Source organism: Podarcis melisellensis (assembly GCF_964234715.1).
Source record: "Podarcis melisellensis genome assembly, chromosome: 2".
NCBI classification, from domain to species: Eukaryota; Metazoa; Chordata; class Lepidosauria; order Squamata; family Lacertidae; genus Podarcis; species Podarcis melisellensis.
The window spans coordinates 54,782,505-54,808,564 of NC_138529.1; the positions used below are offsets into that span (position 1 = coordinate 54,782,505).

A 26,060-nucleotide genomic window follows, 5' to 3' on the forward strand; every position below is an offset into this window, starting at 1 on the left:
TTTACAGTCTCCCTCACCATTTATTTAGGATACTTATACCCTAAAGGTACCAAAAATTGTCTACTGGCCCTGTATATGTTACCATCACATGGACAGCACTACAGTAGGCATCAGTCAAAACTGGAGTGAGCAGCAGTTGGTAAGAACTGGGAAGAATTTTACATTCATAGGATAACTTTCACATAATATCACAATTTCTGGAATGTCTGCAAACAGCTGTGTTAACAGAAGTAAGTGCTGTCTAGCAACTCTGGTTATAAAAATCACATTTTATTTATATTAAGATATATATGTATCACCTTTCTGTCATTAAAAACCTCTGAGGCAGCTAACAAATTATTAAAAGAAGAATACAATATCATGTGACTTTATATCAAACTATTTAAAATGCACCATATTTGTATCATACTTTTTAAATTGTGTCATAATGTAAAGTAACAAACGTAATCAAGGTAACTCCTTCCCCAGTAACGGGTAGTGTTTCTTGGTAGACTTGACACAATTGCTCACACACAAGACTTGTTTTTATCATTCATGATACTCATTTAAAATAATGCACTTTGTTCCCAAAAGGCAACAGTTATGTCTTTAAGCAAGCTGAAGGCACCTGACTGGTACATTTAGAGCAGCAAGCTCTGTATTATAAAGTAACTTTATTACATACCTAGTATGTAACTGAAGACATTTCAGGCAGAGATGGGAAAAGACCAAATTATTTGGAAATACAGATATGTATTAGTTTGCAGTGCCTTTCAGAATTAGAGGCAAATTATAGAAAAATCGACTAATGGAACATTGAAAGAGATGCATTACAGATGCAATGTAATCCTTAAAAAATAAATATAAGCCTAAATAAGGCATCATTCTCAGATGTAAACAACTGCACCTAGTGGTTAATATTTAAAACTACATCTGAAATAAGTAGGCTTGCAAGCAAAACTAGACTGCCAATGTTTTGCACATGAAAACCACCTCTCCATTTCTAAAACTGATGTTGATTTTTAAAAACCAGCATAAGCAGTGCATAAAATCATTTGTCTAGTATTTAGCATCCACATAATTTCAAGCTTCAGGTTTTCTGAACAGAAGCAGCATCCCAAGCTGGGTGACGACACTTAACAATATTTAAATTCAGTAACATCTTTCACCTTTTGCCATTGTGCACTGAATGAACCGAATAGTAAAGTCAGTCCATCTATCTAGAACTTCAAGCATGTTTTAATCTTACAAAAAGGACATTTGCCAACAGTCCTAATGGGAAACAGGCTTTCCCTGCCCCTACCTTTTCGGATATTGTTCCTTGTAACCCGTACAATTACTGGCAGAGATCCCACAGTGGGATATACAGTATCTACATTCACAAAAATGAATGTGCGTTTAATAAATAAGTTGATTATAGAAAAAGTGTTTCCATTAGTCCTTTCTGGAAGTAAATTGAAGGGTATGTCTAGGTACTATTTAGTTCATAACAGGGTATGCAGCTTGATCAGAAAGTCGTGCCTTTTATAATCACTGAATTTTCTTCTTCATCCTTTAATGTCTTTTTGCTTTTAGATGTGTTTCTGTAATTAATTCTGTAAATAAATAGAAAGAAAAACAGGAAACTGTTAAAGCAAAGGCTTGCATAATGCTGTCATACATTTAACATTTACATTCAAGGAAATGTTTCATTCAATAGGCAGATCTGTCATCTACATGTAAAACCAAACTTTGACTTTGGTTAGCCCCACGGCCCAAAGAACATAGTATATTAATCAGACCTTTAATGTGTAAAAAGTATGCTTCAACTGGCCACTTCATATGGAGCACCAATCCAGATTAGATTCTTACAACAGCTTCTGCCATGGCAGCGCCCTGCCATGGTGATATTTACCCCCTAAACTGCTACTGCCAATTGCATCTCTGGAGGCAAATAGCATTGGGGTGGGGGGTGGGGGGTGAATTTCCACTGGGAAACTGGAGAGGGGCTCTGACCCAGAGAGGGATCCAATCGCCTGCTCCTCCTTCATAATAAATTGGTTGGCTTGAGCGTATTTTTAAAATTAGAGTGTTTGGTTTGTATCTAAGAAGCTACAATAGAGACAAGTAATTAATATTTATCTAGCTGGCATACCACTCCACTGTTTCTCAGGAATTAAGCCATCTGTTTTTCTTGTTTTCATTATATCTTGTTGAAACCTCTTTTTCAGATCTCCAAGCAACACTACTGACTTCTCTGTATATAGTGGTACCTTCAGGTTACATACGCTTCAGATTACAGACTCCACTAACCCAGAAATAGTGCTTCAAGTTAAGAACTTTGCTTCAGGATGAGAACAGAAATCGTGCTCTGGCGGCGCGGCAGCAGCAGGAGGCTAAAGTGGTGCTTCAGGTTAAGAACAGTTTCAGGTTAAGAACGGACCTCCGGAACAAATTAAGTACTTAACCCGAGGTACCACTGTATACTGCTCTAATCCCTTCTATAATTTCTTCTATACTGTCCTAATCTCTTCTATAATTTGATTCCCAACATTTTTACAGCATGACCCACAATGATACTGGCTGCAATCCCTGTTTGTTTAAATAATGGATGAAATGGTTTCTCCTTACCCTTTAACTCTTAGCATCTGTTCAATGGTATCTGGGAGAGGCATGCCGTAACTTTCCGGAAGAAACAGGGTGACAATTCCTGCCAGCACTGTCAAGCTTCCCATTAGAATGTAGGGAAGAAATCTATCATAAGCACCTGATAGGAAGCACAGGGGGGCAAGGGAAGTAATAAGTAGTTATTGTCACGATGTTTTGCAGAGACCAGTTCTTTGCAAACTGTGTTCTGAGGACTTCTAAGGTTGCTTGGAAGCTTATCTGGAGCCTCTCAACACAAAGATCGGTTAATGGTACATCAACTTTGCCCGTACTATTCACTGTACCCTGCAATAATACTGAACTGAGTGGCTTTGTAGCACTAAAAGGGAGAGTAGTGGTATTTTGCCTGGCAGAAAATAAGATAGCTGGGAACTTACCAAGATATACAAAGTAAGGCGAAAGGATGCTGCCAAATCTGGAGGCCATTGAACTGGCACCGACTCCCATGTTCCTCACAACCGTTGGGTAGAGCTCAGCAGTGTAGACATAAACCATTGAGAACGCGGCTGTGATCCCAAACTTTCCAATCATCACCAGCATAACGGAGAACACAGTGAGGTCTGCAAATGACAATCAAGCTATGTGTAAGTGTCAGTAAGTTTATCTGCCTTCTGCCATTCACTTTATCCTACTTCTTTTAAACCTGCCTGTTGTAATGGATAGTGTGTCAGACTACGACTTGAGAAACCAGGGTTCGAATCCCCACTTAGCCGAGAAGCTCACTGGGTGACCTTGTGCCAGGCACTGTGTCTCAGCCTAACCTACCTCACAGAGTTGTTGTGAAGACAAAACTGGGTTGGGTTGGGTTGGAGAACCAATGTACACCACCTTGAGCTCCTTGGAGGAAAAAGTCGTCCACATATGTATCGTATTTTTTGCGCACCGACCCCTCTCGCTCTCCAGGCTTCAGGAAGCTATCAGCAAGCCTGGGGAGCCCATGGGAGTTCCCGCAGGGCTCCCTAGGCTGCGGATAGCAGCCTGCTTCCCGGAGCGCGGGGCGCGCTGAAAGCAGAGCGCCTGGTGCTTCGGGCAGACATCGGGCAGCCCCACAAGCTCGGGGGACAGCGGGAAGGCACAGCGCCGCCATCCCGATGTTCCCCGACCTGGTTTGGAGGCTGGCGCTAGGGAGAAGCGCGATTCTCCCCAGCGCCAGCCCCACAAGCTTGGGGGACAGCGGGGAGGCGGAGCGCTGCCATCCCGATGTTCCCTGACCTGGTTTGGATTCCCCGACATGGTTTGGGGGGGGAAATAAAGGAAATTCCCCCCCTTTATTTCCCCCCCAAAAAACTAGGTGATAAACGGTAATAAATAAATAGATTCACAAAGACTAGTCATGTTAGTCTGTTGCAGCAAAAAGCCAAAATCAAAACCTAGACTATGAATCACACGGCACTTCAAAAAGAATATCCAATATATTGTTCTTTTCAAAAGCTGATATCACAATGTGAAGTGGCTGATAGAACAACCCCACCCCAAATAAAAAGATTGTCAGATTAGTGTTCAGTTGCTGGTATAATAGGAACAAATGAGAGAGCTCATTTATTTATGTACAAACTTTGTATGCCATGCCATGTTATAATGGTCCCTGGGAGACTGACAAGAAATAAGTGTAAAAACAGTTTAAATACAGAATCAAACATAAAACCCCCAAACCTGACAGCATATTCTCAGCACTGTAAGCTCCCTTTCTGTCTTATATTGGTCTTCAGATATAATGAACAGAAGCAGAATAGGCTTCTATTTTAAACTGTGCACTAATGGACAAGTACAGTCACCCGCTCACTATTTTACCTGTAATGCCCACAGTTCAACCTGCTTGACCTTGTGGATTATATCTACAAACGCAGGGGGAAAGTTCACATCAAGTAAAATGTTCTTACATGCAGGTACCAACTGAATGAAGAGAAGGACACATCCTCCTAAGAACAAGACTCCTGCCATTGAATACCGCCGGGGAAGATAATGGAGGAGCAGCCAAGAGATGGTGTAAGCTGGGACTTCGATGATTGCCGAAAGGAAGCAATTGAGATAGATGTCTCCGTGCAGGTTAGGGGTGTCCAGAGAGAGGCCAAAGTAGCCAATGGAAATGACCATCCTGAAAGACAGAGCTATATTGTAATAAATATTCGGAGGCCTCAGAATAAGTGCTGCATTGGACTAGGCTTTGAAAATTATGTTTTGTTTTATTTAGCAAAATTTATACACTGCCTAATAAAAAATAAATAAATCTCTGAGCGGTTTGCATAAAATGGTATCAAATGTTCATTAAAAATGACAATAAAACTGGCTTTAAAAACATAATGAAATCATCAAAATATTGATAAAATCAACAGATTTTATAAAAGAAATGCACATACATTTACACATGATAGCAAGTGTTCCCATGTAGAAAGAAATGCAATCTGTCTCCATTTGTTGGCGTTCACATTACTGTCCAGTCCCAACTGCATTAATCCCAGGAGCTCAGACACCTTGCTAGGGTAATGGCTCATTCACAGTGTGGAGGGAACGTGTCCTTCCTCTCCTCTCCACCACTCAAAGTGGCATGAGAAGGGGACACCCAACAGAGGTCTGGATCTGTAGTAATCTGATCAGGCATAAGAATTGCATTAATTAGACCTCCTGGCAGTTTGCTTGTTTCAAATGGTACTTTAGTTGTGTTGTGAAGAGCATGGGTACACATACCAGTTCCACCACCGACTTCTTTTAAGGTATCTGAACTAAAGGGATTCCTAGACCTCACACACAGGATCTGCAGCTTCACATGTTACCAGATTGCACCACTTTTGATTGCAGGTGGGGAACACAGTCTCTGAATGCTCCCTCATGTACAAATCTCCCTATACATTCAAAATATGCAAATCAAAGAGGTGGAGCCCATAAGTGTCCCCCTGACATGTTAGTTTTTATATATTAATATATAGATTTTTAATGTGGATGTGAATTTAAACTTGCCAATGGAAGCAAAACGGCAGCAGACAAATTATGTGACGCTAGTTATGACAGCGTAGCGTCCAACTCCAAAACAGCAGGATTTATCTGCTGCAGTAAACACACAAAAAACCAAGGTGAGTGAATCTTTGATGGACATTCTCAAAGCAAATGCTAGCTGGAATAATAGATAAGAGTTTGGGATTTAGACTGGAGCAGAGACATTTCAATATGCTGCTATGTGAAATGCCACACACACGCATTTATACGTAAATAATGTTATGCAATGTGGCTCCTGGGTGTTTATAGGTGTGTGATTACAGCCACAGTCTCAGCTACTGTGAATCAACCTGGTTTCCTCAAAATGTTTTGGACCACAACTCCCATCGGCTCCAGGAAGCATGGCCAGTGGTCAGGGATGATTGGAGTTGCAGTCCCCAAGAAATTTGGAGGGCACCAGCTTGGGGGAAGCTGCTCTGAATCAGCTGTCTCATAAGGAGAGGAAAGCTTTGTGTCTGTTCATCAACTGCTTACCATAAAATCACACACATGATAGTGATCGATCGGATATTCTGGGTCCTCACTAGGTCCAGAATGCTGTATGACCGGTGGTCCTGGGAATTCACATCTTGTAGCTAGAGACAAAAATTACAGATGCACACATGAAAACCTGTTTTCTTTCTCTAAAATAAAGTGGCATTTCATGCAGCAGGAAATTTCAGTTGCATGTTCAAGGTAAATAAGGAATCTTTGCTGTTAAGTGCTGTAGTTTTTTAAAAAAGTATATGGTTGATGATTCAGTGCAGAAGCGGCCACTGCTAATTTGAATGACAGCTCCTGGAAATGTTGGTATTTGCCGTAAGTAGTGTGATCTGGTATTTGTTTAGAATAAATGTGAAACTACATTTTCTGGTTTCTGTGACTGACACTATATTAATTTTCCATGGCTGCACTAAAAGGCTTTTTCCCATAATTCAGGCTTTCTCCTGGGGATCAGTATAAAGTATCCAGCAAGTTTAACTGTAGTCACTGTGTGCAAGTTTAATATATAGATTTTGAACAAAACAGTAGATTTGCAAGATTTTAGGCTGCAAACCACAGGTTGTTCAGTAGGAAGTGTCATAAAACTGTACATGTGTGACTAATTTATATCAATGTACAGAACATCCTGGCATTCTAAGCAGGTTGCTTTGTAGTTTAAAGTTCATTCCACTTCTGCCAACAAATTGTACAGGAGTTGACTCAAGACTAAAGTACAAAATACTGGGTCACCCAAGAATTCTATTTTCTACTTAAATGCAAATAGAGGAGCAGTGGCTCTCTGATTTTGATAGGAGGAGTGGTGTTGTTACATTTTCCTAATCTAAATTTAACCCTTCCAAACTGCTGTTACAGCCACCTGTTTTAAACTTTGACAGGTGTCAATCACCTGATGTTACTATAGAATCAGGTGATCAGCAGGTGGGTGAACCTGTCAAAACTGATTTGCTAGGAGTGCGGAACCTAAGGATCTTGTTGGATCTTCTTCATGAACCCTGCTATAAAGATTCATTTATGTATAAATCCAGGGCATTTCAAGTAAAAGTACCCATGTTAATACTAGAAAAAGATAAATGTACTATTTAACAATATCCATTATTTTATTTATTTATATGTGTATTTAGATTTCACATTTCTTTGATTAAAAATCAAACTCAATGAGGCTTATTTATAAGTCCCCTGAAAAAACCTCAGCATCACAAAATACAATATTCACAACTAAAATCATTTCACATCAAAGGGCCAGATGCCTGATAGAAAAAAACAGTTTTAGGAACCTATTTAAAAGCAGGCAAAGAGGGCTGATGAACCTCTCTTGGAAGGCTATTCCACAGTTTAGGCATCATTTGAAATAGCCACCTCCCATGCTCACTGGCAGCACTTAAGCCAGAGAAGGCTCAACGAGAAAAGCCTCAGAAACAGTGCAGAACTCAAGCGGCTCCATATCGGAAGAATGTTTCCAAATACAACTAATATCAATATGCTGTTGTTATACTGCATCACAGAAGTCCAAATTTTAGAGGGAAATGGGGAGAAAAAAATGAACTTAGCAAATGATGATATAGTTTCAATTGAAATACTCAACTGCACTTAATATTAACCCAATCATGTGACTGCAAAGGGACTATGTAAAGTAATAATAATAATAATAATAATAATAATAATTTATTTATATGCTGCCCAACTGACTGGGTTGCACGAGCCACTCTGCGCGACTCCCAACAAAAAATAGTAAAAACACAGCACAACATCTCATACTAAAAACTTCCCTGAACAGGGCTGCCTTCAGTTGTAAATATATATTTAGTAAAACTAAATATAGCAATTACATTTTCAACTTAATTCCATTTTAATGTAAAGTCATGGGTGTGTATTTTTTTTTTTTAAGAACACGGTTGTCTTGTTCTCTTGTACTGTTATCCTGAAGCTTTAGATTTTTGCTGACATTTCTTTTTGATCCAAAAATAAATCAATTAGATGGCATCTCATGTACTATGCCAAAAATCCAGAGTATTCACAGGCAGGAGCCAGCAGGAGGGTCAGTGTGAGTTTTCAGGCACATGTCAGCTGCCTTATTAAACATCACTTGCCATGTCTGGGTTGGAAGATGAACTGCCAATTATTTGTCTGGGGAATTCCTCTAATGAGAAGTTCAAACCACAACCCTAACTGCAAATTACTGTGTAAAACAATCCAGCAATTTCAATAAAAGCTAACAGCACGACATCATGTGCACGTGCAATGGATGTGAAAGCTTTGTTGCCTTGTGTAATTATGTAGGTGTGTCGCTCCTCTGAGCCACTCCTTGCAAATAAAAGGCTGGAGGTTGTAGAACAGGAGAGCAGCAAAGAGGGCACTCAAAAGATCCAAAACTGTCTCACAGTAAAGTATGAAGAACTCCCTATCAGATTCACCCCAGCAGTGAGTCCGAAGAAATGATTAGTGGTATTTGAGTCTCAGCGTAACATGGACATGGTAGAACTGCACTGTTATTGCTGATGTTATGGGCAGTAACTAAGAACGGCTTCATTTCACTCAGGACATCAAAACATAATGGACTCTTCACTGGGAAGAATTTACATTTTTGCAGAACAGGATTGTGAGGAGGCACTGGTGAGTCCTTGTGGGAAGCTTCTGCAGCAATAACACATCTCCTCTCTCCTCTCTCAGCATGTAGAAATAAACCAGAAATGCTGAGAGGGAAGTGCGAGTCTGAGGGCAACAGAAATAGAGGAAGAGATGGCTGCAGAAAATGTCCCATGGTGTCTGGTACTTTATTATAGAGCCACAGTTCATGCCTAATAGGCAAGGAAGAGGGTGGTTCCCTCTACCTCAATGCTGTAGATGCCAAGAATGGTGACTGGCTAAGTAGGAGGGTGGCAACCTCATTTCCTAACAGTCAAAAGGAATGTTGGTGGGGTGGACGCAGGAGGGTGGTATTGAGGGAAAGAGCGCTAGTAATTTCTGTGTTAATTGTGCACAGGGGGAAGAACCTAGGCACAGGAAGACAGGAGAAGCCGATAGGAAGGATGAAGCTGGCTCCTGAGTTCTGAGAACCAAGGGCCTACCAGATCTGTTCTGAAGCAAGAATCTCCTGGCATCCCAAGCAAGGTGGGTTACAGGGGAGACCAGTCCACTGTGACGTGTAACAATTACTATGAGTTGTGTGTTGTTGAAAAAATGCAATATCCCTGAAACAGGGAAAATAAATACAAATGACACCTGTTGTACTATAAACAGATGATCTAAAAAGATCCTAGCTTAACATATATGCCAGCCTAACATGAAGAATAAGTAGAGTGCTGCATTTCAAAGGAGTTGAGTAGCAAATTCAGGATGTTGCCAAATCACAAATTATAGGATTGCATCCAATATTAATCTTACTCAGAGTAGACAGTTACTAAGACATTATTAATAGAGGTCCATTAATTTAAATGGGTCCACTCTTAAGTATAACTTAGTTGGAGTCAACCCATAGTATAAAATGTTCTTCATATAACATTAAACGGGTTGAAAATGATTGTATATCCAATAGGTTCATTATTGGAGAACTGGATTTCATCTCATGAGGCAGAACGTTTTAATGGGCACTGCCATATCCAGACACTGGGAAGAAAATGTAAACAGATGCAACACATGGGCAGGTTTACCTCACTGAGGTCAAATATTACATCTGGAGCAGCAACATGGTTCATTTCTGCAGCTTTCCGAATGATGTCTTCTGCTTCTTTAATCCTGCCTTGGGACAGCAGCCATCGAGGCGATTCTGGAATGAACCTGTGATGTTTCAACGTAACTTCAACAGAACAGCCAGGGTTGTTAAGCCTACATCCCAAACCACCATGGTCAAAAAGACTTTAACTGCAATGCTATCCTCTGTCCTCCTAGCATAGAAAACCAATGTTGAAGAGCCAGTGTATAAACAGAGCAAGATTAGGGTCTTTAGCCTGTATGAAAAGGAGCAATTTATTCTATACATATGAATGGGCTTTTGGCAGAGGTTACAGGAAGCAACAACCCTGCTAATTCTAACATGTGACTATACCTTAAAAAACCTAGCAACATAAAAGGGTGTGTGTGTATTATACACGTTAGTGAAGTCGCTTCTACGAGTGGCAATAACACATTTCAGCAAGTCTCACCCAAAAACAACTCTTAGGGTTCTTGGAGAAACAACAGAAATTAAAATTCTTAGGATCTGAAATGTGGTGAATTAAAATAAGTTAAAGACTGAACTGTATGACACTATGCATCTTTGGTTTTAACTCCTTAGTTTCACATTGCATCCTGTTTCTCCTTTTCCCCTCCCTGCCCCCACTGTAACTTATTATGTGTTACCTAAGTTGTCTGGTAGCAAAAAAATGTTATAAATATAAATATATAGATATGAAAACAAAAATTATATATCTATATATCTTTATCTCTATCTCTATATATCTAGGCTGTGAGTCCTAAAAGATCTGCTTCCCGTCTTGCAGGCCTTTTCCACTTTACCTGGGAGCATGGGGCCCAGACTGACTCCAGCTACAAAATCTGAGGCTGTTGTACAGACACTTGGGCTGGGAGTTTTGCTGGGGAGATTGTTGCTGCTATTGATATTAATTTTTTGTATCTTTATTTCAGATCTTATGATCTCTGTGGAAATTGTTCCGTTTGGTTGTATATTTTTTATGTTTTATTCATTATTTTCCACTACTTCTGTTATGTCGGAACTGTGCATTTTATCATGTTGTAAGCTGCCTCAGCACAGTTTGAACTACGGAAAGGACATACAGTATATGAATAAAATGATGTATGCATGTAATTTGAAAAATAAATTAAATAAACTGAAATCAAACCAAAATACACTCACCACCACAGTGGAACGTACAGCAGGCCTGGTATAGTGAGAGCCACTAGCAGCATCCGCCAGTCTCTGATGAAGTAAGCGCACAGTGGCAGCAGCATGTAGCCAAATGCATAAAATATGCAAACGCCTAATGTGCAGTAGATAATACGGACTGATTTGCCAAGTATTTCTGTGCCTGTTCAAAACAAGGGAGTGTTGATTAGCCTTTTAACTTTTAAAAAGCCCTCTTGTTTTGCCCAAATGTGTTTGGGAAACATTTTTAAAAGCCCGGTGCATCTTCCTTGGATTTAAGATATGCCTCTACTTCTGTCCCTGATCCTACATAAAGAAGAGTATTTAGATTGATAGTGATGTGTGAGTTCCTCATGATCAAGCATTTTGCTGTATATGATAGTAAATAATATTCTGGGTTAAGAGGACGTAATATATTGAAATACAGTTCAAAAAGACAGTCTAGCCTTCACATAAGATATTTATTAACTCTCTAATGGCCACTGGATGCAAGACCAAATGAATGGTTAGCAAAGAATTCACACTCTAATCTTTGCCAGTACTTCAGGCTAGTATATTCATTCGGTTAGAAAGAAATAGATGTGTGAATGCCTCTTTGATATCTTTCCAGTAAAAAATAAAAAGGCACTGGGGATGCAGTCATACCTTTATAATGTAATACTTAATTTGACCCTTACACTGCTTAAATCCCATTCAATTCTACAGCATGAAAGACTGAAGCCACAGGACAAAATGCACAATTAGCTTATGGGAAGACTGCTATAGGTTTAATAAAACCCTGTCTTCTCTATCTGTTCAATGTGTATGTTGGGCTGTTACGAAGACTGGAAGGTCTGCACACCCTAACATCTTCCACTGCAGACTCTGTTGCCATTTCAATTTGGTAACTTAAAACTCAGAGCTTGAGTGTCTTACACAGAGTGAAGAGAACGAGCTGGATGGGGCTAAGGGAAACATGTACAGCAGGGGTCAGCAAAAATTTTTAGCAGCAGGCTGGTCCACTGTCCCTCAAACCTTGTGGTGGGCCAGAAAAGCAGCAGGGGGGGGTAGCTGGAAGAAGAGGCGAGGGGGACAAGTAGTCCTCCTCCCCAGCCCCAGCTGCTGCGCTTACCTTCCCAGGGGCTGCTGCCATCGCTGCTGCTTCTGTTTCTCGTGGGTAGGCACAGCGAGCCTGTCCACTCCACTCTCTGGCCCACAGGAGCACCAGGGCGGCGACAGCAACGGGAAGAAGAGGCTGAGCAGTGGCAGCTCTACCAATCAAATGCCGCGGAATGGGGACATCTCTGCCAATCAAACGCTGCAGAGGTAAACCAGGCGCAGTGTTTGAGTGGCAGAGCCGCCACTGGTCAGCCTCTTCCTCCTGTTGCCATCAACGGGAGTCTCAGCTTTGCGGCACGGGCTGGATTTAGAACCCAGGTGGGCCTGATCCGGCCCAGGGGCCATAGTTTGCCGACCCCTGGTGTACAGCTTGCCCAATCTTTATAATGGCTTAGCATCCACTGGGAGAGGGAGGAATGTATTGTGGGAGGAGGAAGAGCCCCTAAACATAACATCACTCATTGAGAAAGTTGGCAACAATACTGAGAATTCATACTCTGCTTAAAGACTGTTACATACCAAGTACAAACGCTGCCACATAATTAGAAATCTGCCCTATTCCAACTATGAGAAACAGGATGGAAAACATCTCCCAGGTTGTTGAGAAGATCTGGAGGAAGCTAAAGCCAGTCTGGACTCCCATTGTGACAAACAGCACATTTTTCCTTCCAAACCTATCATGGGACCAAGATAAATAAAAATCATGTTAGTTTATGAAACATGAAAATAGTAGAAATCTAGGGTCTGGGGTGTATATTTGTGGGAATTAATATCTATTAACTTTCATGGGGGTCCTCTTGATCACATCTCCCTTAGCCTTGTTTTCTCTCTACATCAGGGGTACCCAATCTGGTGCCTTCCAGATGTTGCTGGACTGCAAGTCCCATAATATTTGACTACTGGCCGCATTAGCTGGGGTTGATGGGAACCGTAGGTTGATGGGGACCCTTTCCCCTACTAGAGATAGTATGCCCTTGAATACTAGTTACTGTGAGTGGGGAGAATGATGTTGTACTCAGGTCCACTCAGTGGGCTACACATAGACACCAGGTTGACCACTGTTAGAAGAGATTGCTAGTCTAGGTTGGCCTTTGGCCTGATCCATCAGGGTTCTTCTTATGTTCTTAAAGAGAACCAAAACATTTCTTTGGGTTGGAAGCAGAGGAAGTTTCTCTGGATTCAAACTTTTGTTCCCATTACTTTAAACTGCTGTACTGGGGACCCAAGTTTGAGAAACACTGTGGCTTGTAAAAAAGCAACTTGTAAGGTAGGTTGGCACTAGAGTAAAAATCCAATAATTGTCATCTGCCCAATGTATTCAATGTTTACTTTGCATTTCAGGTGTGATATGAATTATGACTTCTTGCTTTTATTTTTAAACAAAGCATAGCTATTTTGATGTGTTTTCTGTGATTATTTAAACATATGCAGGTATTTCAAATTACTGCTTTAAAGGTTTTGGATAAATTCTTACATTTTCAGTAAACATTTATCTCCAAAGGGAAACATTTTATTTTTAACCAAATTTGCTCTGCTTTTTAAATACGACGGAAAACTCAAACAGAATAAGGATATGATGTTTTTACATTGTTGCTGTTCTTGAGTAGTTCTTTTATGATGTATCTTGTTATCAAGTGATTTTTAACAGGTTGTGAGAGTGAACTGGATTGGGATGAAAAATGGGAGCGGCAGTTGCGCTGTATGTACTCCAAACAGAAAATTGTGTTGTCTATGCAGATACTAAGTTGCATTATTACATTTGAATGTTCAAGGGCAATATCACTTTACACTGTGTTTTATGTCCTGCCTGGCCCCTTGAAAAAAAGGTGTAGAATTTAAGCTGAGGTTCAGGCATGAAAAGTACAATTGTATCCTAAATATGTTCAGTACATAACATCCAATTTCATTTTCATCAGAGCTACTGCATTACATACATACACAGAGATATCTAAGGAGGTAGGTTAAGCCAAAGGTTGGCCATAAAACACATCACAATGAAATTTTGTTTTACTTATTTCATAATGTCAAAATGGCATCATTCATAGTTGTGATAAGCATATCTGAACGATAAAGGAAAATATCAAATATATTAGTTTCTGTTGTGCTGGCAGCTTAAATTGGTGGCTATGTTGATTGTTTAAGATTGCTCAAGGGTGGAAAGATGGCATCACTCAAATTATTGTTTGATATGCTACTGTAAATACAAAATTTGTTGAAATACCTCATGCTTAACTGAAACAAAAAAAAAGTTATGGAAAGCATGTTGTGCTCTCAAAGTCCATCACAGATTATGCAATTATGGCAAGAAGAACCAAGCATTTTGGTGTTACCTAATTAGAAATCAGCTAATTCATTACAGTTGAAAAATAAATCCACTGCAATGCAGAAACTTAGCTCTAACTGAATTTTAAAGGGTTGTGTCTAAAAAATAATAATCACAAACCCATTAATATATACCTGTCTGAGAGTTGTCCAGATACAAAGGAGCCAATCAGTACGCCCACAAAGAACAAAGAGGTAGTTAGAGGTGCTTTCCAGTCGTTTTCACACACAAGATCCCACTGTAGGAGAGAGAGAGTTTCAATATTTCTGGCATGCATGTAATATATATGGCCCATTTTCTACAACAACCAAACAGTAACCTACCAGATTACTACTAGAATGGACTTTTTAAATTTAAAAAGTACCTTTATGTGTAAATCAGAATACAATGTTTTGATCTAAAATATCTTACACCAAATTCCTGTTTGGTCTATCTGTTGAGGTCTTCGGTCAGGGGTAAGCAAACTTCTTCATCAGGGGGCCGGTCCACTGTCCCTCAGACCTTGTGGGGGGCCGGATTATATTTTGGTGGTTGGAAATGAACGAGTTCCTATGTCCCACAAATAACCCAGAGATGCATTTTAAATAAAAGGATACATTCTACTCATGTAAAAACATGCCAATTCCTGGACTGTCTGCGGGCCAGATTTAGAAGGCAACTGGGCTGGATCCGGCTCCCGGACCTTAGGTTGCCTACCCATGCCTTGGGTTAAACCATCAAAGAACAAGGCTCTACAGATGCTGAACTACAGAGCTGAATTCTTAGCATAGGGTGATTCAGATAAAAATGAGTGGAATTGAAAGGATTTTTTTGTTTAAATTTGAATGTTACATTGTTGACAATATATTCCTAGATACACAAGCAAGCGCAATGCCTTGGATCCTAAGTTGTTCCTTCATTCATGAAAAGGGGAGGTCAACTGCTGCCAACTACTGCCTCACACTGCACCACCTTATCACACATTATTTTCAAGGGTTTCCCCAATCCCCAGGAGCAGATTTTCAGGGGATGCAGAGGGAAGGTGAGAGGTGTGAAAGCCCTATTCTGTGAACAAAAACTCTGTTATATTCATGTAAGGGTTGTTAGGATCTGAGCCAGTGAGTACGGTTTTTTTTTTTTTAGTAATGTGCACATTTTCCTAAGAACAGTTGAAAACAGACTGTCAAAACAGCAGAGTCTGGGACCAATGCTTAACACTTTAGGGCAAGGGTGACCAACCTGCAGCCCTCCTAGGCAGTATGGTCAATGGTCAGAGATGATGAAGGAAGCTAGAGTCCAACAATATCTGGAGAGCCACAGAATATATACCTCCTCTTTAGGGGGTGCAAATTATGGTTGAGTTTTCACCCCTGCTCACCAACTCTCTTGTAGAATATGAACACTGGATTTTCCCCGAGGCACATAGAAATGCTTCTTGAATTGTAGCCCACAGAACATACTTTTGTTACAGCTTCAAATTGCTTTTTTATGCCTTATCTATATTGACTTTGCCACGTGCAAAGGCCTTCTAATCTGCATCAGTGAGACATCTGCCCTGAAATTGGAGGGGAATCGGCGTTAAATGCCACCCAAAGTTGTGTTTGCACAGGTGAGACTGTGCTGTTTCCGTGTAAGCTTAGCATGTATTTAGCTCAGCAGCAGTTAGAATTGCAGTGTAGCCTAGTAGCATTACTTGGGACAGATTCAGAACTGAATATAGCAAATCAACTCAGGCAAGAGCTATTTTCATTCTCCGATACCTTTTAGGCAAGGTTACTGAAGTTCACAGAGCTAGGCTGCAGGTCTCACATAATGCTAAATGTAATGCCATTTCTCATGCTGAGCATGTAACATCATTAGCAGTAGAAAAATATATACCTGACTACCTTTTCCTGACCTTCACATACTAGTCTATTCCCTGCCACCGAGATAATTCAGATGATGAAATCCACTCAAAGTTGCCAAAGGCATGTCAAATCCTAACAATCACAAGAGCTGCTACTTAGTGTATCAGGCCAGATAGTGCATAAAACATTGTCAGAGAGGATTAGAAGGGTGTGCGTTGCGCATGATGATAATGCTTTATCTGCAAGGTGTGACACAAAAAGTCATTCAGCATGTGGTGGCCACTTAATTACGTATCTCAGGGCACTCCACTTAAGATGAAAGACAAATTTCATAACGTAGACTGACAATGTGGGATAGTGGAAGGCCATCAAAGTGGGGTTCAATGAGATAAAACAAAACACAATACAAATTCTAAAATCAATTAAATAATAATAATAATAATAATAATAATAATAATAATAATAATAATAATAATATATTTATACCCTGCCCATCTGGCTGGGTTTCCCCAGCCACTCTGGGCGGCTCCCAACAGAGTATTAAAAATAGAATCAAACACTAAAAACTTCCCTAAACAGGGCTACAAACTCTAAAAACAGCAAAACCATTAATACAAGTGTACAATTTATATTTAAGAAATATTTGGGTCACACCTCAGGGAAAGCCTTCTTAAACAAAAATGCATTTAGTAGGTGCCTAAACTTCATGACACTGAGTGCCAGTCAAATATTGGTTGGTAACTGATTCCATGGGGCTGGAGCTGCAACACTAAAATACCTCTTTCTAGAACAAGCACAGCTCCTGGGCAAGCAGTACTCTTAGCAGTGCCCCATCTAAGGAACACACTTGCCAGGCAGGGATATATAGAGTGTGGTGGTTACTTTGGTAACCTGGTTCCAAGTTGTTTAGAGCTTTAAATGCTAAAAACAAAATGCTGAACTACACCCAGTGGCATACCGGCAGCCAGAGCAGTTCCCTCAACAGGGGTGTTATTTTTATCTATTTTATTTATTTCACAAAATTTGTATGCTGCTTGATTGTTAAAGACAACAACAACAACACACCCGCAAGGCAGTTTACAAAACAATAAAATCAAGAAAAATGTACAATATATTAAAAGATACAAAAAGTTAAAATATGAAAACAGATTAAAATTCACACCAGCATTTCTAAGCATCTGTGTAGGCTTGCCTAAACAAGAATGCAGTGAAGTCACACCTGCTTGATATCAATAGGCAGGGAGTTCCAAAGTGTAGATCCTGTCAAACTAAATGATTGAGTTCTTACAAATGCAGAACGGTTATTATGTGGCACCTGTAGTAGTGCCAATTCCGCCAATCAAAGTGGTCAAGTGGGCACATATGGGGTAAGGCAATCTTGTAGGTGAACTGGTCCCAAGTTATTAAGGGTTAGATGATGTTGTCCCCAGTCAATAACCTAGCTGCAGCTTCCAGGTTAAACCCAAGGGAAGCCCCACACAGAGCACAATGCAGCACTCCAGTCTTGGGGTCACCAATGCCAAGACCACAGTAGCCAAGCTATTGGGTGTATTAACTATGGGCATCTTGCAACTCCGCGGATTGAATTACACAAATAGGTTTTCCACAGGGGCTGTGGTCAAAAATTTCTCATTCTATAAATTAACAGAATGGGCTGCATCACTTCTGCCTTGGACTGGAAAGTTACAGAAGCATTGTGGCACAGCACTGGTCTGATGTGTAGGGCATCTCCTGAAGGAGACCTATTTCTCAGGTTACAAAACTTGCAGGCCCGGCATAGCAGAATGTGGCCTTGATATTAACAAACGTTTCCATAGTGCAGCTCTTATAAACATAGTATCAAGAATGGCCTCCGAATATTCAATTCCACCCTGATGACATAAACTTGAATATCATCACTGAAGTATGTGATGTCTATTTTCAGGGACATACAAATGATTTCATTCTAAACCTAATAGGAAATGTTTTCAAATCTGAGCTTTCAACCAAGGAAGTAAGTCTCACTAAACTCAGTGGAATTCATTTCTGAGTAAATAACCTTAGGACCATGCTGTTGATATATTCATTTTTATTTCACCCTGCTATCATAACGTGTTTCTACACACACACCCAATTTTAAAATCTGTTTACTGACAGTCCTAGGTACAGGTAAGTAACTAAGGTCAATCGTCAAAATGGTCACTGCCAACATGCACTGTGGATATTCGCAAGGTGAATACAGCACTGAATCATATGTACGGTAGTAGTCACTATCGAACTACCAGGTTATTAGATTTTTACATTTGTGTGGAGGAAATATTGCATTGTAAAATGTGACCCACTCTTACCAACGTTTATCATAAGCTATTTTGGCTGTTTAAAGCCACTGAAAAAGAAGGTGAGAAAGCAAGTTCCTGGGGAAACGGTACATTACTCAGTGGAAACCTTCAACAAAGAGTAGTTTTTTCAGTCTGGTGAGCCTGAATTTCCTGGGTCCAAATGACACTTTCTGTGACAGTGACAGACACTTTCACAGACTGATCTCAATCAGATTTAGGCATGCCTAAACCCAGTGATTCCAATTGTCTCAGATATACCTAATTATGTATAGGATGCATGACAGAAGTGGAGATCCTTTGTAGACTGTGCATGTGTTAGATCAGGAGGGAGAAAGACATAATAGCCTGGGTTGGGATCCTTATCCTATGCATCTTTACTAACTAAGAGAAATAGGTCACACTGAATTCAACTATAATTACTCCAATGTAACTGTCCACAGGATAGCAGTCTCACTTTATAGAACATTTGGACAATAGGAAATGCTGTAACAGAAATACAGCAGATTTCCTCCTTTCCTTTTTAAGAAAGACCTTTACTATTTTTTAGAAAACCTTTTTTTAAAAATAAAAAATAAATAAATAAACAGGTCAACTTCAAACCATTACTTATGAAGCAGGGTTGTTTCAACAAAACATAGTTAAAATTAACAAGCGTTTATGGTTCAGATGAAACACTAAACTGTGTTCAATCAAAAATGGAAGCCAAAGTTCTGAGCTCTTCTTTATGGTTACACAGGAAGAGGAAAGGGGAAGGGAACCATGAAGGCCTGGCTTATCATGACATCTGAACTCTCCACGTGTGTAACTTTGGCACATATAAGGGCTAAGATCTGACACAGCGAGGGTTCCTTTCCTGTCATAGAAATCCAACGCTGGTATCCTTAGTGACCTTTAAACACAGTAGAGCACAGAGGGCTATGATGGATGCAGATAATGGGACTCATTCTTCATCAAACATGAACACTCCCCACCCCTTCAAAAAATTTATTGTAAGGCTGAATCTCAGGCAAAGGTCACCCTGACTAAATGGCAAGGTAAGGCAAGATAGGACTGAACCAACAGATTAGAGAGTTAAGCACATTTAAAATTGAAAGTGGGAAAGTAGGTGAAAGGCCACTTATGCAACTGCTCCAGACAACATAAACACAACTTTATAAAGTGTTTAGTTGCTCCACATCTTTGGCTATGAATTGCCAACTGTCCTTTTACCTAGCTATACAATTTTTTTTTTTTTAATAAGTGTCATTTAAGGCGAGGATAGGAGTAGGTATATGGAAGTTCTGAAAACTAGGGCAAAGAGCATATATTACTTATGGGTAGAGACTTGTATGTAGGGTGGGGCATGGCTTTACAGGAAAGAAGATATGTAAGTAGGTTAAAGGGAACTGTGTTTCCTAGATGCTTTTATGTTATCTTTATACACTATGCTGAATTCAGTGCATGGGCATATAATGCACCTTTTCCCCAGTCCCTTTGTACTAATTACTTAAGATTGTGTGCCACTCATATTAGGCTTTGTCCTATTTGATGAAACTCCAGGGTCCAAACTAAGATTCTATGGAATATGGCAAACTGTAAAATATTTATATCTGCTTGTCTCACCTATTTATGAGACAAGCAGAGTTCATATTTCCAAAACATTACTACAGGAATGTAATATAGGAGACTACACAGTGCAACAGCATAATCCCACGAATATTTATTTGAAGGTAAGTCCCACTGTGTTCAATGGGGCTTAGTAAATGGGTTTAGGACTGAACTCTAGAGGTATTCCAATAAGGGAAGGCTAAATTCCTTAAATTAGTGCTGGGCATATACTGTACATATTTTGCCCAGCTCACCTTTGTAGATTTCAGGTCGTGAAAGTGCGGCAAAAAAAGCCTCCCAATATTGCATTAATGTCTGTGTGTATGTACGTAATTTTGGAATCTTTTGTCTTACATGGACATACAAGAGGGATTATTGGATTGAATTGTACTACGGTATTTATATTTTACCACAAGCCCTATAAATATTACTAAAACATTTCTTTAAGTCACTCTAGGTGGTCAGATACAAAGGAGCGTAAGAGTCCCTGGGAAGAGCATTCCACATGTGACAAACCAATAGGCGTTAAAATCCTAAAATCCAGATCCTAAGAAGGTTTCTTCATGAGTAGTCTTACAGTATCCTTTGAGGCTCTGATGCCACTCCCTCTTGTAAAATGGCATTCATTCTTCCCTGGATCGTCCACAATGTTATGAACTATATGGGACAAGCATACAGCGCACTTCATACCCTCAGAAAGAAAAGCAGGAAGGTGGCATGTATATTTTTAAAAAGGTAAATGTGGGCTTCATGTTGCAGACTGCAGTTAACAGTGGGGCCCTGGATCTGAAAAAGGCCACAGATCGTGGAAGCATAGCAAATATAATGCTGGGATTATTAAGAAAATAACAAAAATAATATAAAAGTATGAACGCTGCATACCTGGTTAAGAGGTGTTTTTTAATAGGTAAAGGTAAAGATACCCCTGCCCGTACGGGCCAGTCTTGACAGACTCTGGGGTTGTGCGCCCATCTCACTTAAGAGGCCAGGGGCCAGCGCTGTCCGGAGACACTTCCGGGTCACGTGGCCAGCGTGACATCGCTGCTCTGGTGAGCCAGAGCCGCACACGGAAACACCGTTTACCTTCCCCCTGGTAAGCGGTCCCTATTTATCTACTTGCACCCGGAGGTGCTTTCGAACTGCTAGGTTGGCAGGCGCTGGGACCGAGCAGCGGGAGCGCACCCCGCCGCAGGGATTCGAACCGCCGACCTTTCGATCGGGAAGTCCTAGGCGCTGAGGCTTTAACCCACAGCGCCACCTGGTTTTTTAATATAACCCCCAAAAAACTTTGAATTATTCTAGTAAGTGAATAGTCAAATAGCCTTTGGATCAGAACTGCCTGCTTTGTATTTCATCGCACTGAACTATCCTTAGTATGAACTGCCTTCTTGGCTCTTGCACTGACATGGTCTCCTACAGTGAATTGCAAGAAGGATTAGCTAGCAAACATAATAACTTCTGAGCCAGATTCTAGCCATGGAATTTGAGGTCTTACTGTGTTCAGTGTGAGCAGTGCATACATTTGCTGGTACCAGGGGACCTAGTAGACTGCAATTTGCAAGCTTTTTGAGTATGTGATCCTTTCTGAATACAAAGGTTGCTTTCAGATGACCTAATGTTCAATAAAGTTTGTGGAAAGGTTATTATGATGTTGTCTGTTTACTGAGCATGCAACCCAATTTGTTTGCCTGGACGTCGTGCCAAGCAGTTGTTGTCCTACAATATCCAGTGCAGTTTCCTATCACTTTCCTCATTGAATAAAGTCCAGGTCCTGACCCCTGAATAAAAGCTGGTTTGTTGTGCATGAGCATCAGGTCCACTTTTAATTGTGTAACCTGAATTTAACAGTATGCAAGACGATATGCATCTTTAAACAAGACAGACCAGCTGACATCAACCCGTCTCCATGCACCAACCTCTTCTACAGCCACTGCCACAATATGCTCTTCCTGTTGCTTTGTGGATGCTCTAAAGGCCCTTTGGGGCAATCTCACCCATGTCTTGCTCTAAGGAACATGGGTCCCTTCCTCCATGAGCAAGGTAGTCCCACAAAGTGCCTGGACTGATGTCACTTTGCAGTCACAAATACAGTTTGAGGATTCCCAGTAGTAAACTGTGGAACTGCAAACAGGTGCTCTCCAGGCCACTTTATCCACAATGGTTCACTCTTAGAAAGGACCCTTCTTCAGAGTGAGGCACATGAAACGCTTTAGGAGTGTTGCAACAGCAATGTGACAGCAGCGCCCCTAGAATCATAGGGGCTGGGCTGGAGGTGGTGATTGGCTGGTCAGTGGTGGCATCAGCTGCATCAGGACTGATCCACTGCTCTTCCCTCTCAGAAGAGCTGCTCGGTCAGGCCAATGGCCCATTCAGTTCAACATCCTGTTCTCACATTGCTGAACCAAATGCCTGTGGGAAACCCGCAAGCTGGATGTGAGCACAAGGACACTCTCCCTTCTGGGGGTACCCAGCACCTGGCATTCATAAGCATTACTGCCTCTGACAATGGAGGCAGAGCATAGTCATACAGTAATGACTAGTGAAAGTAAAGGTACCCCTGACCGTTAGATCCAGTAGCGGATGACTCTGGGGTTGCGGTGCTCATTTCGCTCTATAGGCCGAGGGAGCCGGCCTTTGTCCGCAGACAGCTTCCAGGTCATGTGGCCAGCATGACTAAGCCACTTCTGGCAAAACCAGAGCAGCGCACAGAAATGCCGTTTACCTTCCCACCGGAGCGGCAACTATTTATCTACTTGCACTTTGTAATGACTAGTAGTCACCACCAAACAAGGGGACCTGACATGGAAATAGTCAGGATTTATGTTAGGGGAGGCAGAACCTCAGTTTTTTAAGTAGTTAATTATTTGCATTGGTTTACTTGATTGGGGGAGGGGTTGCCCCTACCGCCCCAGCTACGCCCATGGGCCCTGAACCTCTATCAACTAAGGCTAGTATTAATGGTCTGAACTGAAACATATTTCTCCTTCCTGAAGAGCACTTGTTCCCTGGTTGTGGACACTGCAGTCAGAATTACGAAGGTAGGATGGAGGTGGGAGGAAGCGGGAACAATTTTGCCTTGAAGCAGGTTTTGAGCGAAACAGACCTTTGGTCCATTCCAACTCCTGTGATTGTGCAAAACAAGTTTTGCATACAGGGTCAATCAAGAGCAGTTTCTAGAGTGCATAGATCTGATACTGTCAAGCAGTGCTATGGACTATGCAAACTTTCGGCATATGTTAGTAAAATATTTCACTAAGTTACTATGCATTTAAAAGTACTGACTCAGAAAATGCTACACATCTACACATGGGAAAGTTTGTTTATAGAAACTTATAACGCTATCCAACCTTAACATAACACTTTGAGGTAAGTTCCACTGTAACTAGTGAGGCTTACTTTCAAGTAAATAGGCATAAGAATGATGTGCCAGAACACATTTGTTTTAATCTGAGATAATTAAACCCAAAGCACATAAGAACTTAAACTACTTCAAAGCTATGGGAAAGGCATGTTCCTCAATTTTCTTTTAACCATTTCAACCCATTTAATTACAATTATAATTTAAGGTTGACTACAACTATTATATAATTAAAGAGCTAAATAATTTCTTAAGAATAAAAACAAAATAGAAACATGAAATGCCCAGGATGTTGCTCAGCAGTAGAGCAACTGCTTTGCATGTAGAAGGTTCCAGATTTAATCCCCTGCATCTCCAGATAGAGATGCAAATCTCCCCAGTCTGAAATCCAACAGAGCTGCTGCAAGCCTGCCAGTGAGTATTGACCACAGGAAGCTAGATGGACCAATGGTTTAACTTGTTATAAGGCAGCTTCCCATGTTTCTAAGTATGGGAAAGTAACATGCCAGTTCTACTGTCTCTGCTCCTTCTGCAATTTTCCAAAAAGAAGTAAGGTAGCATGCAAATTTTCTCTGTATTGTACTGAAGGAAGCTATTACCTGCAGTAATTTAGCAAGTAATAGAACAATTGTATGTGTGGATGTGTTCATTGTTATTGGACAATACTGCACTATATTTTCCATGCTTTTCTTGGATATACAAATAAATGAGTAGGTAGGTGAAATCACAGAATAGTAAAGTTGGTAGGAGCTAAGAGGGTCACAGTCCAAACCCTGATAATCTACTAATAACTCTAAACCCAACTGCAGCACCCAAATGAACCCTAAAATGAGTGGCCATTCAATTCCCATCACATGCCAGGGAATGTTTGGAACATTGACCTTTGTTATGTGACTTCATAAATCATACTACTATTAAGTTCTTCTGCTATAAATCTGTAGCAATTTGTCAGCAGTTCCATCTGTGCACACTGTGTGACAAGCTACTAGACAACAATTACAAAATCCTGACTGGAGTAATTCAAATTGCACTCAATTCTGTTTGCCAGGGGGAGAGGGAGGGAGGGAGGGAGAGAGAGAGAGAGAGAGAGAAGAAAGCATTCTACATGCAAATATATGGTGTAGCTTACTTTAAAGTAACTTTAAAGTAAGCCAGTTAGAATCACTGTCAACTAAGAACAATGTGTTCACTGGGAGATAATATTGCCATTATTCCAATTTTGTTCCGATGGTTCTCTTTTCTTCCTCTAAAAGTTACTTCTCCATAAAAGTCACAGGACCCTAATGGCAGGGAGAGTCAACATAGGAATGAAAGGGAAACTGGGGGGGGGGGGGAGTGCTGTTGCGCTCATGTCCTGCCTGTAGGCTTCCCAGAAGTGCATCTAGTTGGCCAATGTAAGAACAGAAGACCGAAATAGATGGGCTTTTGGCCTGCTCCAGCAGGTCCCTGTTTATGTTATTGTGTTAAAGTTTTCGTTAACAACGAGCCTGGACATTACCAACTTCTCATTCCGTTTACTGTGTGGCAGAAGTCACTCAGGCTATTCCTCCTTCCTCCTGCATGCCCGGGGGTAAAAACCAAGAAGTATCTGTCATGAACATGAGAAGCTAAGGAGCCACTGGTCATGTTTGGCACCATAGGAATAGATAGCAAGTTTGGACTTATTTGTTCACTTTTAAAAGGGAGGTGACCTAGAGAAGAGAGAGGGGTGCTGAAGAAAGGGCACCCCCCATCACGCATGGGCCAGGGCGATCTCGGAATTTTATGGATACCTGAGTTTTAGAAGAAGAAGAGATCTTGCAAGTGCACAAAGAAGTGCCTGGCAGGTTAATTTTTTAAAGGAACGACCACAGCAGGGAAAATGCCAAAGACATGTCAAGTTGGCAACAGAGCAGGTGCGCGAACTGAGGCTTCTCTCTCAAAGCATCGCTCTCCTTAGGACTCTTGGATTTGTGCCCTCCGATCCCTTTCTCTGAGGAGCCCCGAGAGGCGTCCAAGGTTTCTAAAGCGACCCTGCGAGGTGGGGCTAGGAAAGTTCACGGGGTGATCCGGCCACTGGCCCAAGGTCACCCCGTGAACTTCAGGGCTGATCCAGCGCCGCTCAAGTCCCACGCACGCACGCGCTCTCCTCTCCATGCCCCGTCCAGAAGAGGCCAGCCACCTCGCCAGCAGCCGCCCCTCCTTGCCTCCCTACCTCGCTGACGATGGTGGAGAGGTAGGGCTCTCGGCTGTACTCCCAGCCGTCCAGGCACTTCTCCTGCTCCACCTGGCTGAGGTTGACGTCCCGCCCGGGCAGCAGGTTGCGGGCGGAGAAGTTGGCCAGGGCCTCCAGGCTGTAGCGGCGGCAGCGCGACGGGACCTGCCGCCTGCCGCGCTCCTCCAGCGGGATGCTGGCGTTGAGCCACTCGCGGCTCAGGTTGGCGCTGGCCGGCACCCGGCACCGGTGCTCGGGGGTGTCGATGAGGAAGACGGCCGAGAGCCCGTTGAAGCCGTTGGGGATGATGCTGGCGCTGAGCAGGAAGAAGACGAGGCGCTGGAAGGGGCCCCACTCGCCCAGGAAGGCGGTGCCCTGGTCGTAGTCGTACATAGCGGG

The 26,060-nt window shown here is 41.5% G+C and overlaps 1 protein-coding gene across 2 annotated transcripts; it reads right to left on the reverse strand.

Moving 5' to 3' along the window:
- Nucleotides 1-26,060, reverse strand: LOC309359739 (organic cation/carnitine transporter 2-like). 2 transcript variants are annotated; one of them, XM_081893718.1, is made up of 10 exons: nucleotides 25,662-26,060; nucleotides 14,513-14,616; nucleotides 12,575-12,729; nucleotides 10,949-11,120; nucleotides 9,747-9,873; nucleotides 6,091-6,191; nucleotides 4,506-4,720; nucleotides 3,003-3,185; nucleotides 2,590-2,725; nucleotides 1-1,574 (listed from the first exon to the last, which is right to left on the reverse strand). In XM_081893718.1, the coding sequence occupies exons 1-10, from the start codon at nucleotides 26,052-26,054 to the stop codon at nucleotides 1,487-1,489; spliced, it is 1,674 nt and encodes a 557-aa protein (XP_081749844.1). In that variant the 5' UTR covers nucleotides 26,055-26,060; the 3' UTR covers nucleotides 1-1,486. The 2 variants fall into 2 exon arrangements, with proteins under 2 accessions (XP_081749844.1, XP_081749843.1); XM_081893717.1 differs by having other exon boundaries at nucleotides 9,747-9,921.